This window comes from Ascaphus truei, chromosome 2, assembly GCF_040206685.1.
Source record: "Ascaphus truei isolate aAscTru1 chromosome 2, aAscTru1.hap1, whole genome shotgun sequence".
NCBI classification, from domain to species: Eukaryota; Metazoa; Chordata; class Amphibia; order Anura; family Ascaphidae; genus Ascaphus; species Ascaphus truei.
The window spans coordinates 298305121-298321806 of NC_134484.1; the positions used below are offsets into that span (position 1 = coordinate 298305121).

At 43.7% G+C, this 16686-nt stretch overlaps 1 protein-coding gene across 4 annotated transcripts in view; it reads left to right on the plus strand.

The window, feature by feature from the left end:
- The window catches only part of TPPP (tubulin polymerization promoting protein), a 186600-nt gene extending 170193 nt beyond the window's left edge, over positions 1–16407 (plus strand). The window contains exons 4-5 of one of the 4 annotated variants that reach the window (XM_075586396.1): positions 13725–13878; positions 14023–15045. In XM_075586396.1, coding sequence (XP_075442511.1) covers positions 13725–13878; positions 14023–14103 — 235 coding nt within the window. In that variant the 3' untranslated portion in view covers positions 14104–15045. The other 3 variants (XM_075586395.1, XM_075586393.1, XM_075586394.1) reach the window with 3 other exon arrangements.
- The last annotated feature ends 279 nt before the right edge of the window (positions 16408–16686 follow it).

Below are 16686 nucleotides of genomic sequence, written 5' to 3' on the forward strand. Positions count from 1 at the left end.
TTTTTTTTTCATTTTGTAACTGTAAAGTGTTTTGAGTCCCAGTTTTGTGGCAGAAAAGCACTATATAAATAAAGTTACTGTTATTATTCATAACAGTTTGGGGTGTTGGTGATTAAGATGAACATTATACCATTATTGAGATATCTCAGTAATTTAATGCATTGAGGTATTACCATTATAGGTAAAGATTTGACCTCCAAAGTATATTAACACAATTTAATTATGATGAAAATAATATAGCCACAGTAGGGATACCAATTCATGTCAACGAGAGAATGCTTCAGCCATATATTTAGAAAATAGAGTGAACACAATGTGCATATATATGTAAAGCATTGCAACAAGTATTGTTTGTCTGATTGCCTGTATCATGACACACTGCTGTACTGTTAAAGCCACACCCCCATGGCGTCCCTTTGTAATTGGTGAGCTTAATGTCACCTGGGTCACTCAGTGTTCCAAGCTACACAAATAGCAAGGAAATCATTCTGTAGTAGTGACTTTTGGACCCTTGGCCATTAAACATTAACAGAGGGTTAATCATCTTATGTGCAAATACTGTATGACCGTCTTCATATGTAAGTGTACAATGATTGCTTAATATTTATTAAGTACCTAAATGCATTAACATAATAATGGCTTTAGACAAAAACCTACATGCCAGCAGATGGGTGAATTGAAACGGTCCTAGTCTGAATGACGCAGCACCAGACTGTCAATGAGGCACAAAGAAGCAACTTTCTTTGGAGAAAATAAAAAGGGAAAGAAATATTTTAAAAGAATTAAGCCTCGACATGCCACAGGGGTCTGCAACCCACATCAGGATTATATAGCAGGCTTATGTGGCATGTACACATGTAAATGAATTGATTCATACAATATTTCAATATATACAGTATATAATATCTATCAATATACTAATATTGAGTATAAAGATCACATTTATATATAAATTTATCACATTCACTTTATATAATATTGAATATATACAGTACTTACATTCAAAATCTCTGAACTGTTCATGGACTTTGCTCCAACTCAGTAGTGTTCTCAACACCAGCAGCTACACATGCAGGGTCATCGTCAACAACAAAAGCTATGTCCCCATGACTATTATCGAGAATGCAGAAAGCCACCACAATATCAGAAACTCTCTCAGGGGGATACTGTAGCACACCACCTGACACTTAATTATGTAACCCTTACCTAATAGCCATCCACCCCTCATTTTTCCTGCCCCAAAATCCTCCAACACCAATGCAGGATGTGTGAGTCATGACATAACCCTAGAAAGCCCACTACCACTTTATTATTATTTGTTCTTGTATAGCGCTGCTAGTTTTACTTAGCGCTTTACAGAGACATTTTTGCAGACACAGCAACATGGAGCTTACAATCTGTTTTTTTTTGGTGCCTGAGGCACAGGGAGATAAAGTGACTTGCCCAAGGTAACAAGGAGCCGACACCGGGAATTGAACCAGGTTCCCCTGCTTCAAACTCACACAACACCTGCACATTCAGGGAGTGGTATTGTCTGCAGTTGTAAAATATCTCCTCATTTTCACGAGGTGATACTAGCGCAATATGCATGCAATCTATTGCACCCATCACATTTTGTAGCCATGCCATGTGGTAAAAGGTTAACTTTTGGTCATGCTAGGCTGTCCTCTAACTAGGAAACAATATGTCTCTCCTATCTTGTCATGACTTGAAGTACAGCTGAACCCCGTTATAACGCGGTCCAGAATGAGACCGTTATAACCGGGATCGTGTAAATTTTGCTGTGCGAGGACATGCCGGCATCTGCATTTCTCTCCTATCTGCATTTCTCTCCTCTCTGCAGCTCTCTTCTCTCCCTGCTGAGATTTTCAAGCGCAGAGGAGGGTCACATGACAAATATCCCCCTACCCCATGTGGGGAATTTTGTATTTTTTTTTTAATTCAATACTTTATTGCTAACAGACACATATACACACACACCTACACCACGTGGGAATTGAACATGAATACATTTTATATAATACACATGCAGGAATCGAACTTGGGACCTTTTCATTTGCCAGATTAATTCTTTACCTGCTATGCCACAGGATTGGTGTGACGTCACAGACTCTACAAATATACTTAACCTCTGCAGCAATATGTTAAGTTTGTTTTTGGAGTTGGTGACATCACACCAATCCTGTGGTGTAGCAGGTAGAGGATTGGTCTAGCAAATGAAAGGTCCTGGGTATGATATGGTATAATTTATAAATTATTATGTGCAAGTGGCACAGCTGAGCATACCGTATATGAGAGAGAGGCACCAATGAGAGGAGAGGCAGAGCGGGAGCGTGTCGTGTCCTCAGTGCAAGCTGAGATTGGGCATAGGGGTGCAGGAGACAGGTGCTGGCTGAATCGCCAATGGGGCAAGATGACGCGGAGCGTACGTGCACCGCACCAACGCCGTTTGTGCGTGGGCGCAACCTGGAGGCGGGACCTTCTCCTTCCGCATTAAGCTATGTGTTAGTTGCGCGCAGTGCTGCTGGCGGTAGACGCGGGTCCTGACGATGTGTTGCAGAGAGCGGAACCCCTGATTGCAGTCCGAGGTAAGGCGGGAACGCACCGAGGGCGGCGTGACTCCCGGATCCTTACATTTATAAAGGGTCATAATTAGGTTTTACTTCCCTTCCATCCATTGCCTATTTAATGCAAGATAAAATCTTGTTTGTCTTCGCAGCTACTGCACTATTGCCAAGCCTGCTGTCTACAAGCACTCCTAAATTCTTCTCTATCGAGAATTCTCCTAATTTATCCCCATTTAATTTGTAAATTGCCTGTTTATTCTTGTTTCCCTTATGTATAACCTTACATGATCTCTATTAAACATCGTCTGCAATTTACCTGCCCACATTTCCAATCTATCCAAGTCCTTCTCGAGGGAAATTACATTCTGCTCTGATTCTACTACCTTACATAATTTAGTGTCATCAGCAAAGATGAAGACTTTGCTCTCTATGCCAACCTCAAGGTCATCAATAAACAAGTTAAAAAGCAGGGTTTCCAGTACCGATCCTTGAGGTACTACGCTAACAACTTTAGCCCAATCTGAAAAGTTCTATTTATTACAACTCTCTGTTGTCTATCTTTCAACCAGTTTTCAATCTAAAATAGTGTAGAACAAAAGTTGTAGGCGCAGGCCCTGATATACAATACCAGTCCAGTATAATTTACAGTCCTTAATAGGTGGACGGTTGAGACAGTCTTGTTGTGCTTCAGCATGCTGACTCTCTGATGTTCACTCGAAATTCATACTGTGCTGAGAAAGAGAAACAAGAAGACCATTGCGCAGTATATACGGGATTTCGGAGGCCCCCTCACCCCTGCTAACTACTTACAATATATGTGTAGTCAGCATACATCAATTGGTATCTTTAGGGACCAGTGCTGTTATGTCCTCTGGTCTCTCTTTTGGATATGATGTTCTTCTACCAGTGGGAGGTCTCGTAGTCGTTGCTGGAACCTCTATTTCTGGTCTCCGCTGTTGTACCTCGCAATGTAATGAAATGGAACACCATGTGCGGTACCAAATACAAATTTATTATAAAACAACGATAAAACCCCAAACCATGCACTCACATGTCATGGGGAATGAAGGCGCGTCTTACAAAGTGCCGTCCGCAGCTTGAATGTAGGAGAGGGGAGAAGGAATGGGGAACAACCCTCAGTGTAAGAGTGTGATGGATCTGGAACTCCCTGCGTGGTTGCGCTTCCACGTGTAAAGTCCCGTCCTGATGACCTCACTCTTGCGTCGATCTCCTTACTTACAAACCTCAGACAAACCGCAGGCTCACTTGGAGCTTAGTGACGTGAACCAAGTAGTTCACGAAGAAAGGAGACTCCAGGGTAGAACCATTTTGTATGTTGTTGTGAGCAAATTCTGCCCAGCATAAGAGTTCAGCCCAGTCGTCTTTGGAATCGGACACAAAACAGCGTAAATATTGTTCAAGGGACTGGTTGGTCCTTTCCATCTGATCATTAGTCTGCGAGTGGTATCCTGAGGAAAAATGAAGAGCGATGCCCAGTTGGAGGCAAAAACTGCGCTAGAAGCGAGAAATAAACTGAGAACCTCTGTCTGATACTATAACCATAGGTACTCCATGTAGGCGGAAGATCTCCCTGATAAAATATCGGCAAGTTTAGGAAAATTGGGGAGACTCTTGAGGGGTATAAAGTGGGACTGTTTCGAAATTCGGTCCACCACCACGAGGATCGTGTTCATACCCTTAGATATAGGCAAATCAACAATGAAATCCATGGACAGGTGTGTCCATGGCCGGTCGGGAACAGGCAGAGGTTGCAGAAGACCCGAGGGAAGGATTCTAGGAGAGTTTTAGTCCTGGCACACGTTGGGCACGCAGCTACGAAATTTTTTACGTCTCTTTGCATTCCAGGTTACCAAAATGTACGAGAAATGAGATCCAAGGTCCTCCTGGTGCCAGGATGTCCTGCTGATTTGGAGGAGTGACACCACTCAAGAACCTTCTTGCGGTGCAGAGACGATCCTGAGGAGGTGAGATGCCGGTAGGAATGTGACTTTGTTGGCGGACAATGTCTTTGAGGGCTCCGAAAGAAGTGGCCGAAAGGATACATTTAGGAGGAAAAATTGGCTTTTGCTGGTCCTCCAACTTGTCATCCAGAGAGAATTGACGAGAAATTATCAAATTAAATCTAGAGAAGAATAGCGACCATCTGGCTTGACGGGCTCCCAGGCGATATGCTCCCTCTATGTATAACACGTTTTTGTGGTCAGTCAGGATAGTTATGGGATCGTCTGCACCCTCCAGGAGATGTCTCCATTCCTCGAGAGCTAATTTCATGGCCAGGAGTTCACGATTCCCGATATCATAGTTGCATTTGGCCGGAGATTTTTTTTTTAGAAAAGAAAGCAAGAATGCAACCTGGACAGGGGACTTTTTCTCTGGGACAGGACAGCAACCAATCCGACGTCCGAAGCATCAACTTCAAGTGTGAAAGGAAGTTTAGGATCAGGATGAGTAAAAACAGGTGCAGACACGAACGCTTTTTTGAGAAGCGCGAAAGACTGAAGCGCAGAAGGGGGACCATAAGCAGGGTCCACTCCTTTCTTGGTAAATGCCGTGAGCAGGGCCACAAAAGAAGAAAAATTCTGGATAAATCTGCGATAGTAATTTGAGAATCCAAGAAATCGCTGCACTGCTTTAAGTGTGGTGGGTTGAGGCCAATCCAGTACCGCTTTGACTTTGGCGGGGTCCATGGTGAGACCAGTATCAGAAATGATGTATCCAAGAAAAATAGTAGATGCTTGATGAAAATGACATTTCTCGAGTTTGGCAAAAAGTCGATTCTCTCATAAGCGAAAGAGTACTTGTTTAACATGATTAACGTGTTCTTGTTTGGATTTAGAAAAGATCAAGATGTCATTAAAATAGATGATTACAAAGGATTGAGAAGATCCCTAAAAACTTCATTGACGAAGTCCTCAATCACGGCTGGGGCGTTGCACAGACCAAAATGCATGACCAGGTTCTCATAATGTCCATCTCTGGTATTGAAAGCAGTTTTCCATTCGTCACCTTGACGGATCCGGACAAGATTGTAGGCACCTTGTATATCCAATTTAGAGAAGATAATGGCTCCTTGTATTCGAATGAAAAGTTCAGAAATGAGAGAAAGGGGATAGCGATTTTTCACGGTGATTTTGTTGAGTCCCCTGTAGTCGATGCATGGCCGTAAAGTTCCGTCCTTCTTCACGAAAAAGAATCCAGTGCCAGCAGGAGAGGTGGACTTAAGTATAAATCCTTTTTGCAAATTCTCAGCAATATACTCCCTCATAGCCCTGGTTTCGGGCATCGACAACGAGTAAGAGGTTCCCCTGGGTGGCGTAGTACCCGGAACCAGATCAATGAGACAATTGAACGGACGATGTGGAGGCAGAACCTTAGATTTAACCTTAGCAAATACATCCCGGAACTTGGCATATTACTCTGGCAATTGTACCCTTGCCTTTTCCTCAGACACTGTGGTACCCCCAATACTACTTGCTTCCATGATGCAGTTCTTGGTGCAGAAAGAGCTCCATTGAATGGGTTCCTTGTTGTGCCAGTCCACCCGGGGGTTGTGAATCTGTAACCAGGGAAGGCCGAGGATTACGCTAATGGATGGTGTGTGAATAACATTGAGTTGTATCTTCTCCAAGTGATTACTCTCAGTTTTCAGATGAAGTACCTCCGTCTCAAGTGAGATAAAAGCCGGCTGAAGAGGTCTTCCATCAATGGCTTCAATGGCAATGAGACTTCTTTTACGCCTGATAGGAACCAGATGGCGTTCCGCGAATCCTTGATCTATGAAATTGCCGCCAGAACCTGAATCAAGGAAAGCAAGCATAGAAACTTGGAAGCCCTCCCCAAAGAGAGTGATGGGGAGAAGAATGCGAGAAGGGTTGTCAGCAGAAATAGGTGAAAGAGAAAGCGTTCCCAATGAGACTCCCCTTGGTCTCATTGGAACTTTGCGTTTCCCGACTTTTGGAGACAAAAATTGGCAAAGTGTCCAGATGTACCACAGTAAAGGCATAGTCCGGCATTCTTGCGTCGTTGCTTCTCGGATTTAGAAAGACTAGTACCCCCAGTTGCATATGTTCAGAAGTATCCAGGAGCGGAATCTCAGATGGGCTCATCTGACCAGGAGTGATCGAAGATGGGGTGACATAATGATGAACCCTCTCTGCTCTCCTTTTCTGGAAACGATGATCCACCCTGATGCAAATGGCAAATAGATCTTCCAGATTGGTGGGGCGATCGTAGGTCGCCAATTCATCCTTCAGAGCTTCAGATAGACCCTGCCAGAAGGCAGCGGAAAGAGCATCGTCATTTCAATCAGTTTCTGCAGCAATAGTCCTACATTTGAGTGCATACCTTGCAACAGGGCGATTACGCTGAGAGATATGGAATAGAGCAGAGGCAGCAGATACCTTATGGCCAGGTGTATCGAACACCCTCCGGAACACCCTGGTGAAGGCTCCGATGTCCTGTGTGAGGTCGGATCTTTGCTCCCAGATAGGAGAAGCCCAGGCAAGTTCATCGTTCAGTAAGCAGCAAGAAGCTGCCGAAAACAGAAAAATTCGCCTTTTTTTTTTTTGCCGAAATTTATTTTCCGGCAGACGAACAGCGAAAAGCGACTTTTCGCCACTTTTTTAACTCGCTGAATTCTAGTAGCCCCGATCAGCTACTCGCCATTCTCAAATTGAAAATTCATCTCCAAATCGTCCCGCTACAAAAAGTTGGCAAGAAGGTGGGCATGAGCGGAGAGGATCGGCATGACAGGACATAGAAAAAATCGGGCCCCTTTCCTGCCTCGGATTGATGCCGGGGGTCTCCGGAGCTGATACCCATTAATACCCGCACCGGAGCTACGGCATGCATCACGTGCAGGAAAAATGCATTTACAACACACTTCATTACCTTAGCGGCTAACCGCTGAGGCAATGACGGGGTTAACCACCTGTGCCAGGCTTATTGTGTGTAGCGGGGGTGGGTGAAGGGGGTATTTGGCCCTTGGTGGGTGTTTAGGACTTGTGAGGGGACTGCAGGTGGACTTAACCCCTTCATTACCTTAGCGGTTAACCCCTCCCGCTACCCACCTGCAAAGTACAAACACCCATCCTTGGGGCTAATACCCCCTTCACCCACACCCACACTAAAAACAGTATAGCCTCACTATCCACCTCCTAGGCCCTCAATAAACATTACTATATCAAATACACCCCCTCCCGCCTCCTAACACATACAGTACAGTAATGGGCAAAATTACTATTATCCTTATATGGATAATAATGCATTTGCCCATTTCAAATACAAGAAGCAGAGTAAATAAAATAAATACATCTTGCACTCACCCCTGCCAGGCACCCACGATGAAGGCCATCCTCATCCTCACCCCGTCCCTGCTCTCTGGTGCCCTGCGAAAAATACGCAAGAATAAAAAGAGCCAATCTAGTGTCCCCTAACCCCTTAATCACTATAGCGGTTAGTAACCGCTATAGTAATTAAGGGGTTAACCCACCCTCACCCACTACCCACCCGGGAGGCCTAACCACCCTCCCCCACTACCCATCCAGGAGGCCTACCCACCCACCCTTGGGGACAATACCCTCTTCACCCACCCCCCACCACCCACAATCAAAACACTACAGAGAATAGCCCCACTACCCACCTCCTAGGCCCCACAATAAACATTACCATATTTAATAAACATTAATATATAACCCACCCCCTGTGCCCCCCCCCCCATAAAACATGTATTATTTTACATACAGGGTTAATACACCAGGCCTACGGTAGTCCTCGGTGGTCCCGACGGGTGTCCGCAGGCCCCACAGTGCACCAGAGGGGGGTGCACACAGGGTCTGGGGGTCTCCAGGTTGTCCCCGCTAGGTGCCGTGGGCCTCCAGGTGGTCCCCACGGGTCACTCTGGGCCACAATAGGGTCCACGGGTGGGCCTGCGAGTGTCTGGGGGTCCCTGGGTCAACCCCACAGGTGTCTGAGGCCCTCGGGTGGGGTGGTTAACAACCGCGAAAGTAATTAAAGGGTTAACCCACCCTGCCTCGGGAATCAGGGAGTCGCCGGACCTTGATCCAACGCTGTTATGCTCCGGAGACCCTCTGCACATCTACACTGAATAAAATGTTATTAAAAAATATATTTTTTATGGCGAGATTTGCGCAGAGAAAGTGGCGGATCTCTCTGCTGCAGGCAGTTCTTGCCAGGGGGCCGTTTTTGGCAGGCAGACTGTCTTGCCACCAGCTACTCGCCATTTAGAAAAAGGTTGCTCTCACAGGTATTCGGGCCTTTCTGCATACCGTGAGAGCAACTCATCAAAAAAATGGCGAGTTCAAACCCCTGTCGAAAGTGCTTTTTCGTCGCTTACTGCATAGACCCCTTAATCTGGCTTCAATAAATATTTGCATCTATGAAATCCGTGAAGCCTCTAGTCCTACTTTCTTGTATCCTGTACCTGGAATGCAGCGGGCCTTCCCTCATTGAATTAGAGAGCATTGTTATAAGTATCATTTATGTTCTTTATCATTTGTGTGCAGCATTTTTTCCTATTATACTGAGCGACATACTGCCCACATTTCAATTTCTTGGGGCATGTAGGGCCAGGGATGCCAACAGAAATCATGGGGTCCAGGACAAATGGGGCACCCCCACTGCCGAACCCATAGCGCACCTACCACGGAAACATATTTTTTAGCGCGCAACTTTTACTTAACTGTATTCTTATTGTGATACAGAAAAAAACATTACAATGCAACCTGTTTATTTTTATATTTTCAACAAAAAACAGGTGACTGCCTGCCTGGGTGACTGGATGGGATTGACAGTGACTGGGTGGGTGTGTCTGTGGGTGGGTTAGTGACACTTGGGTTAGTGACTGGGTGGGTGGGTTTGTGACTGGGTTAATTAGTGACTGGCTGGGTTAGTGACTGGAAAAGGAATCAGGGGAGCGTCAGTGCCTAAGGAAAAAATGTGATACTCGCATAGTGCAATATGTTAACAATACACATACACAGGCAGAGCTCTCATAAGAGCACAGTGAGGCTAGATATTAATGATCACTAAGTATCAGAAATATTAGCTGTGTATGGGCATCTCTAATGACCCATACACACAGGAACATAAATAGGAGGTAGGAATCCAGGTAGGATATATAGGAGGTTATATATAATAGGAGGTAGGAATCCAAAAGAGACACCAATCCAATACTTAAAAAATGTAGATATTTATCCAGCATTGGGTTAGTGACTGGCTGGGTTAGTGACCGGGTGGTTGGGATAGTGACTTTAGTGACTGGGTGGGTGGGATAGTGACTTGGGTTAGTGTCTGGGCGGGATAGTGACTTGTGTTAGTGACTGGGTGTGTGATAGTGACTGGGTGAGTGACAGTGACTGGGTGAGTGACAGTGACTGGATGGTGACAGTGACTGGGTTGGTGACAGTGACTGAGTGGGTGGGTTCGTGACTGGGTGGGTTCGTGACTGGGTGGGTTCGTGACTGGGTGGGAGACAGTGACTGGGTAGGTGACAGTGACTGGGTGACTGGGTGGGTGACAGTGACTGGGTGGGACACAGTGACTGGGTGGGTGGGTGACACTTGGGAGACAGTGACTAGGTGACAGTGACTGGGTGGGTGACAGTGACTGGGTGACAGTGAATGGGTGGGTGAGTTGAGTGGGTGGGTGACTTACCTTGACCGGGTGGGTGCTGCTTCCTTGCCGCCAGATGCTCCCCCCCCCCGCCCCCCGCCCCCGATATCTCCACTGCAGCTGCTGGGGGTGGGAGGTGGGCTCAGGGGAGGGGGGCGCGGGAGGTTGCCTCGGGGGGCGGGCGGGAGGTGGGCTCGGAGGGCGCGCTGGAAGTTGGCGGCTGGGGGGCAGCAAGACTGGTGGGCTGGGGCAGGAAGCTGCACGGGGGAAGCTGGGTTGGCGTGCGGGGGAAGCTGGTTTGGCGCTTCCCCTCCATCTCACGTTGGGAGCGGGGGGGGGAGTGGGCCCACAGGCAGCAGGCCGGACACCCTGCTTGCCCTGCGCATGCGCGCCGGGACCTCGGCTCTGCGCATGCGCACAGGGAATCAGGGCCATTTAAAAAAATTATTTTTAATTTAATTAACTGGGCGGCCGGGCCCCCTTGACTCACGGCGCTCAGGACGCCAGTACCCTGTTGGCAGCCCTGTGTAGGGCTGTGTAGTGGCTCAGTGAGTAAGATCATACAATTACACTGAGTTTGAAGCAGGGGAGCCTGTTTCAAAACCTGGTTGTGTGAGCTCCTTGTGACCTTGGGCAAGTTTTTCTCTGTGCCAGAGGCACCAAAACATAGCTTGTAAGCTTTACAGGGCAGGGACCCGTGCCTGCAAAAAATGTACAGCGTTATGTACACTGTCAGTGCTATACAAGAACAACTATTATTATTATTATGTACTTTCAGGAAAACATTTTTTTTAAATCATGTTTTATCATGATAATGTCATGAGATATTGGGTATTTTTAATCCCTCTGGTGCTTAAGGGGTTAATGAGCTACACTTTTAACAAAAATACAAAATTTTGAGTCTGAAACAGGTCAGAACTGTTTCTTTGAACTGCTCTGAATTTCAAAGGAATTTACTTTGGGAGAGGGGTCCCTGTGGATGGCCCACTCAAGGTGTCAATTGAATTAATCAAGGTCTACAGACAGGGTTGGGGGAGAACAGCTTCAAGGTATGTTGTAGAAGGGGTGGGCTCATGAAGGTGTCCTAAGAAAGAATTGTACTTAAGTCTGGGCCAGGTTGTAAAACAGCAGATCTGACCAGGGGCATGCTTGGATAGCATGGCAGACCTCATCTTCTGAACCAGTGCCTCTCTGGGAAAAGTCCATAGCATGTGGTAATGTACTGTATAGGATTTTCTGTTTTACCCCTTTTATTTTAAGAAGCTGTTCTGCCTTATATTGTAATTGTATGTCTATTTTGTAATACCTTTTCTGTAATTCAAGCACTGTATTTTTATATATATTAAAACATTTAATAAGTAATGCTTTGGACTCTGAATGAACTTTGTACACGCTGGAGAGAATAACTTGCTAAATTCGGGCACATGTTACTACAACTGATTTTGTGTTAGAGTGCATAGTTTCCCCTATAATAAACAGGGACCTGAGGCCCTGGCGGATATTTTAGTCTAAGATCTTTTATCATATCTGCATAACCTCAGGTGGTGGCAGTGGACGGTTATGATGTGCAATTGAGTAGGGGTTAAGACTAACTCGCTGGTTCCTTGCAGAGGAGAAAGGGGGGTTGGCTAGAGAAGCCTTGTGTAATAACCCTGGTTGCATATCTAAAGTCACGTGCTCACTTGTGTGCTGTTCGTGGCGGTGGTATATTGGGACGGCTTGAGGAGAGATACAACCCATTTGAGGGACCCCTAAGTGGGTGAAGAGATGGGTACGCATGCGAGCGTCGGTATTAACCCTTGTCCCGTATGCAGGTCGCGTGCTAGCAAGGGGTCGTACGTGACAATGTTTATGACATTATATTTTTTTGCCACATTATATGCTATCCACCCAAGAAAAATACCAATGAAAATCTCAACTTGTGCTGAAAAAAATTATATATCGTTTTCATAGGTACATATAAAACAATTATGGTGGAAGATATCTAGGGCGCTACCCTCTATGGCATATCAAAGAAAAAGTGTTTGACAGTAAGTATATTAAAAATATAAAACAAATTGTAAAATACTGGCCCGACACTTGTTGCAGCTCGACCCAATGGAAGATCCTCCCGTGATCCTCGTGAAGCAATGGGAAGAGTGCAGAGAGCGCAGAAAATAAAATATCAATTAAAAATACATAGCAGTACTAATGTGCTAGAATAGTCAGTGTGTATACATCAATGGGAAGGAGATAAAAGATTAATGAAATGCACTCATACGGCCAGGTTTGAGTCAGTATCCAATTATATCTCTGGAGTGTAGATGCCGCTCTCCTCTTGTGGGATGTGGTATTCACTTCTCTCAAGGGCCGTTAAACTGGGAAACCCCGTAGTGAAGCTTCACTCCGTTGGACCAAGTCAGATGACAAATACAGCCACAGTAGTATGGTCAACGTAAGGTTTATTAAAATAAAATCATGCGGGCAATAATGCACTTACATGATTGTAATTTAAATTATAATTTAGAAGAGCTGGTCCTTTCCCATCCTAGTTTCACCCAATTTATCTTTCAAAATTCCAAATAACTTGTGAGTGTAGCTTTGATGGTGGTTTTGTTTCCCCCAATTTGTATCTGCCTTTGTTGATTAATTTGTGCAGTGGCTACATTTGAAATGCATTGTTTCTTACAATTACAAAAAAATAAAGCCAACACTTTATGATGAGTATACCAACAAATGTGTTGTACTTGTAAGGTTCTTTAAGTTACTTCATGGAAGGGAAAAAAATAAAGGTTTTTGCTCATTAACATTTTGACATTTGTTTTTCCTGTTAATGCTCCCACAGCACAATAAATGTATGTTAACATAGTTCTATATGGACATATGGACCAACAAATGAAGATTAAATTGGATCAAAGGAAAATTGGGAGGAGAAAGCAATATACTAACCAGTTATCAGAATAAATATACAGGCATACCCCGCTTTAAGTACACTCACTTTAAGTACACTCGCGAGTAAGTACATGTCGCCCAATAGGCAAATGGCAGCTCACGCATGCGCCTGTCAGCACGTCCTGAACAGCAATACCGGCTCCCTACCTGTACCGAAGCTGTGCGCAAGCGGGGAGACTATAGAGCCTGTTACAAATGTGTTATTTACATCAGTTATACACGTATATGACGATTGCAGTACAGTACATGCATCGATAAGTGGAAAAAAGGTAGTGCTTCACTTTAAGTACATTTTCACTTTACATACATGCTCCGGTCCCATTGCGTATGTTAATGCGGGGTATGCCTGTACTGTGTACAAATTTCTACCATGGTTTAGTACAAAATACCTGTCAAAAAGACTCACTACGTTTGCTGTGGTACAGGTTTGGTATGCATCAATGACGTAATCAGGGTCTCCGCTTTTATTTCAGAGCCGTCAGCAAATAGGTAACAGACTCTATAAGAAATAAGGTACTTAACATGTTTGTGCTAAACACTATCCATTGTCAATTTTTGGAATTTCTTTTACAGGGGAAAATTTTGTAGGACAATTACGTTTGAACAATTTAAGGAAGCACTTCAAGAGCTCTCAAGAAAGAAGTTCAAGGATCATACAAAAGAAGAAGCTATTCTTATGATGCACAAGATAGTCGAGGGAAAAGCACCAATAATATCAGGAGTAACAGTAAGTAGAAATCAAAAGCTTTCTGATACCTGAAACAGCTAGTTATTTTTGTTGTGAAACTGTAAAAATGAATCCGTTCCCCACTAGATTTATCTCCTATAGTCCAGCCAAGACTTCCTGGATGTGTCTCTCTGTCATCCCTAGATGGAGAGTTTTGTCTTGCCATTTAAGACAGGTCCATTGTTCACCATCTTCATTGTTGTAGATAACATTATCAAGTCCTGAAGAAGTTACCGAAGTATATGTGGCAACAAAAAGTTATGTACCTTCCCTCATCCCCTCCCACTTTGTGTTGTACAGTAGCTGGTTTCCCTGTATTTGAGCTTTCTCACTTGTTTAGATTTAAATCTGTTTTTCTTATTATCTCACTAGATACGTCTATGACATTACCCTTGATTATGCCATGCACTTTTCTTAAGTTATCTCTTTTATATCCACCTGTCTGTTGCCAGAAGCCTTTTTAAATGCATTTCCACTTATGTCAGTAACTATTGTTATATGGCAAAGGTGTCTTTGTTACTTCGGGCCTTATTCTATAAGGTGCTATCACGCTGACTTGGCACTACCACATGGAAACACTCCATCCACAGCAAGAAGTATTTTTGTGTGATAGCACCACATTAGTGCTACTGTACTTTATAGAATAAGAGCCTTTGCCTCATTGTGAAGATTTTATTATTCTCAGACATTTGTGGGTGAACTTTAATTAAATCCTTGTTTTTCAAAGACTTTTCATTCACAAATGAAATAAAACATTTTCATAAGATCTCTTGGTGGTATACTTTTACTACTGTACTAACCTCATCAAAAACCTTACAAATGAGAATTTCAGAGAAAAAAACATGCAATTTTCCTTGTCATTTGCCAAAACGCAGACACGTAGCTTGTTTGTTTTTAAGATATTTGAACTGTCTTATTATTAGAATTTTTTTTTGTTTTCTCCCAAGATTTGGGGCAAAGGGGTTTTGGGAAACAGTTAGAGCAAAAATGAGAACTACATCAATTGCACTTTTAAGTTGTACTTCATTGGAGAGCCTTGAACACTTGTTAAAGCTGCACCTCCAGCTTAAATATTTTGTGGTGTAGAGTAGGCTTCCCTGAAAAACAAATGATGGCAATATAGCAGCACAGTTAATACAAAATTTGCGATTTTTTATTTTGTTTATACTCCACAGAAAACAATTTCATCTCCGACTGTTTCCCGTCTCACAGATGTGTCAAAATTCACTGGGTCCCACAAGGAAAGGTTTGATACATCTGGAAAGGGGCGAGGCAAAGCTGGCCGAGAAGACCTAGTGGACCAAACTGGATATGTGCCAGGTTATAAACATGCTGGCACATATGATCAGAAAGTACATGGAGCAAGCAAGTAGGAGGTGGGAAAGATAGAAGAAGCATACTGTAACTAGCAGCTGCCAGAAGAGAGATACTAAAGAATCCTGTGTGTTTCTATTGTAATGAATGGTCACACCAACAAGAAGTATTTTTATGAGTTGGAACTGTGTAATATCAACACCAACTGAATCACAGCAGCAACACGTCATTACATTCCTCATAAATAGGCACAAACAAATAAAATGGTTAAACATCAAACCAAACAAAAGGAACAGTAGAACAGGTTGCGGTTTGATTAAATATTATACTTTAAAACAATTGTGTACATGTGTACATTGTTTGTTTTTTTTGTTTTGTTTTTTTAAAGAAAAGCACAATTTCAAGAAAGGTCTGAGTTGTGTGCATGTAAAATTACCAATGTGAAATCATTGTTACTTTCTGAGCACAGAACAGCTCCTCAAGCATCATCTAAATCAGGAGTGCGCAAACTTTTTTTGCTGCGCCCCCTCTGTCTGTTCTGCACTGGTGGTGCGCCCCCCTTACCTCGTGCGGGTCATATGACGTCATATGACGTCATGTGACAAAGCCCGCAAAGTCATTTGACACGTGTGACGTCACATGACCACACTGCGTTATTTGACGCCGCGTTACCATGGACACGAGTCCTGACACCGGCAGAGTGAAGGTAAGTTTAGAGTTGCAGGGGCCTCACGCGGTCCCCCAGCATTTAATTAAAATGCCTTGGGGGGAAGAGCGCAGGGCCCCTGCAACGCCGCTGATTTCTAAATTATTCATACGTTATTTTTCCAATATCACGGAATTGCCTAAAAAAATATATTGAAATTGTTATTGCAGGTACGAGCTTCCTACGATAAGGTATTTTTATATTTGAATATAGAACATTTTTACCGTTGTTAATTATTGCTTCCATTCTATGCCACCAAAAAAGAAAATCAAAAACTAAACAAAATACAATGTAGTACAAATAGTTTGTTATACACATTGCCCGGGGAACCTTTATGGAGCAAACATATTGTTATAGACAGTATCTTTCTACATAAACTGCTTTACTGCATTTACTGAATGTCAAAAGGATAGATACAGTAATGTTTGGAAGTTTCTTAACCCCGTTATTGCTAGAACACAGCATTGGGGGGGGGGGGGGTTACGTGCAATAACATCACTGTGTAAAAGTAACCTTAAATGTGAAAATAAAATAACAGAAATATATACTTTGTGAATCATTTTCAGTATTTAGTAAACAACAAAGACATCCTAGCTGAACACGTTCATTGAAGGGGCTGGCAGCTAGTGTGACCTTGTGAATAACTTGTATAGTCTGCTAGCTGGAAGTATCAGTGTGTCTACATTTAGTTTCAATACTGTAAATGTTTTGCTTATGCACAAAAGGAGTAAGAAATCTATGGGGTTACATAGTTACATAGTTACATAGTAGATGAGGTTGAAAAAAGA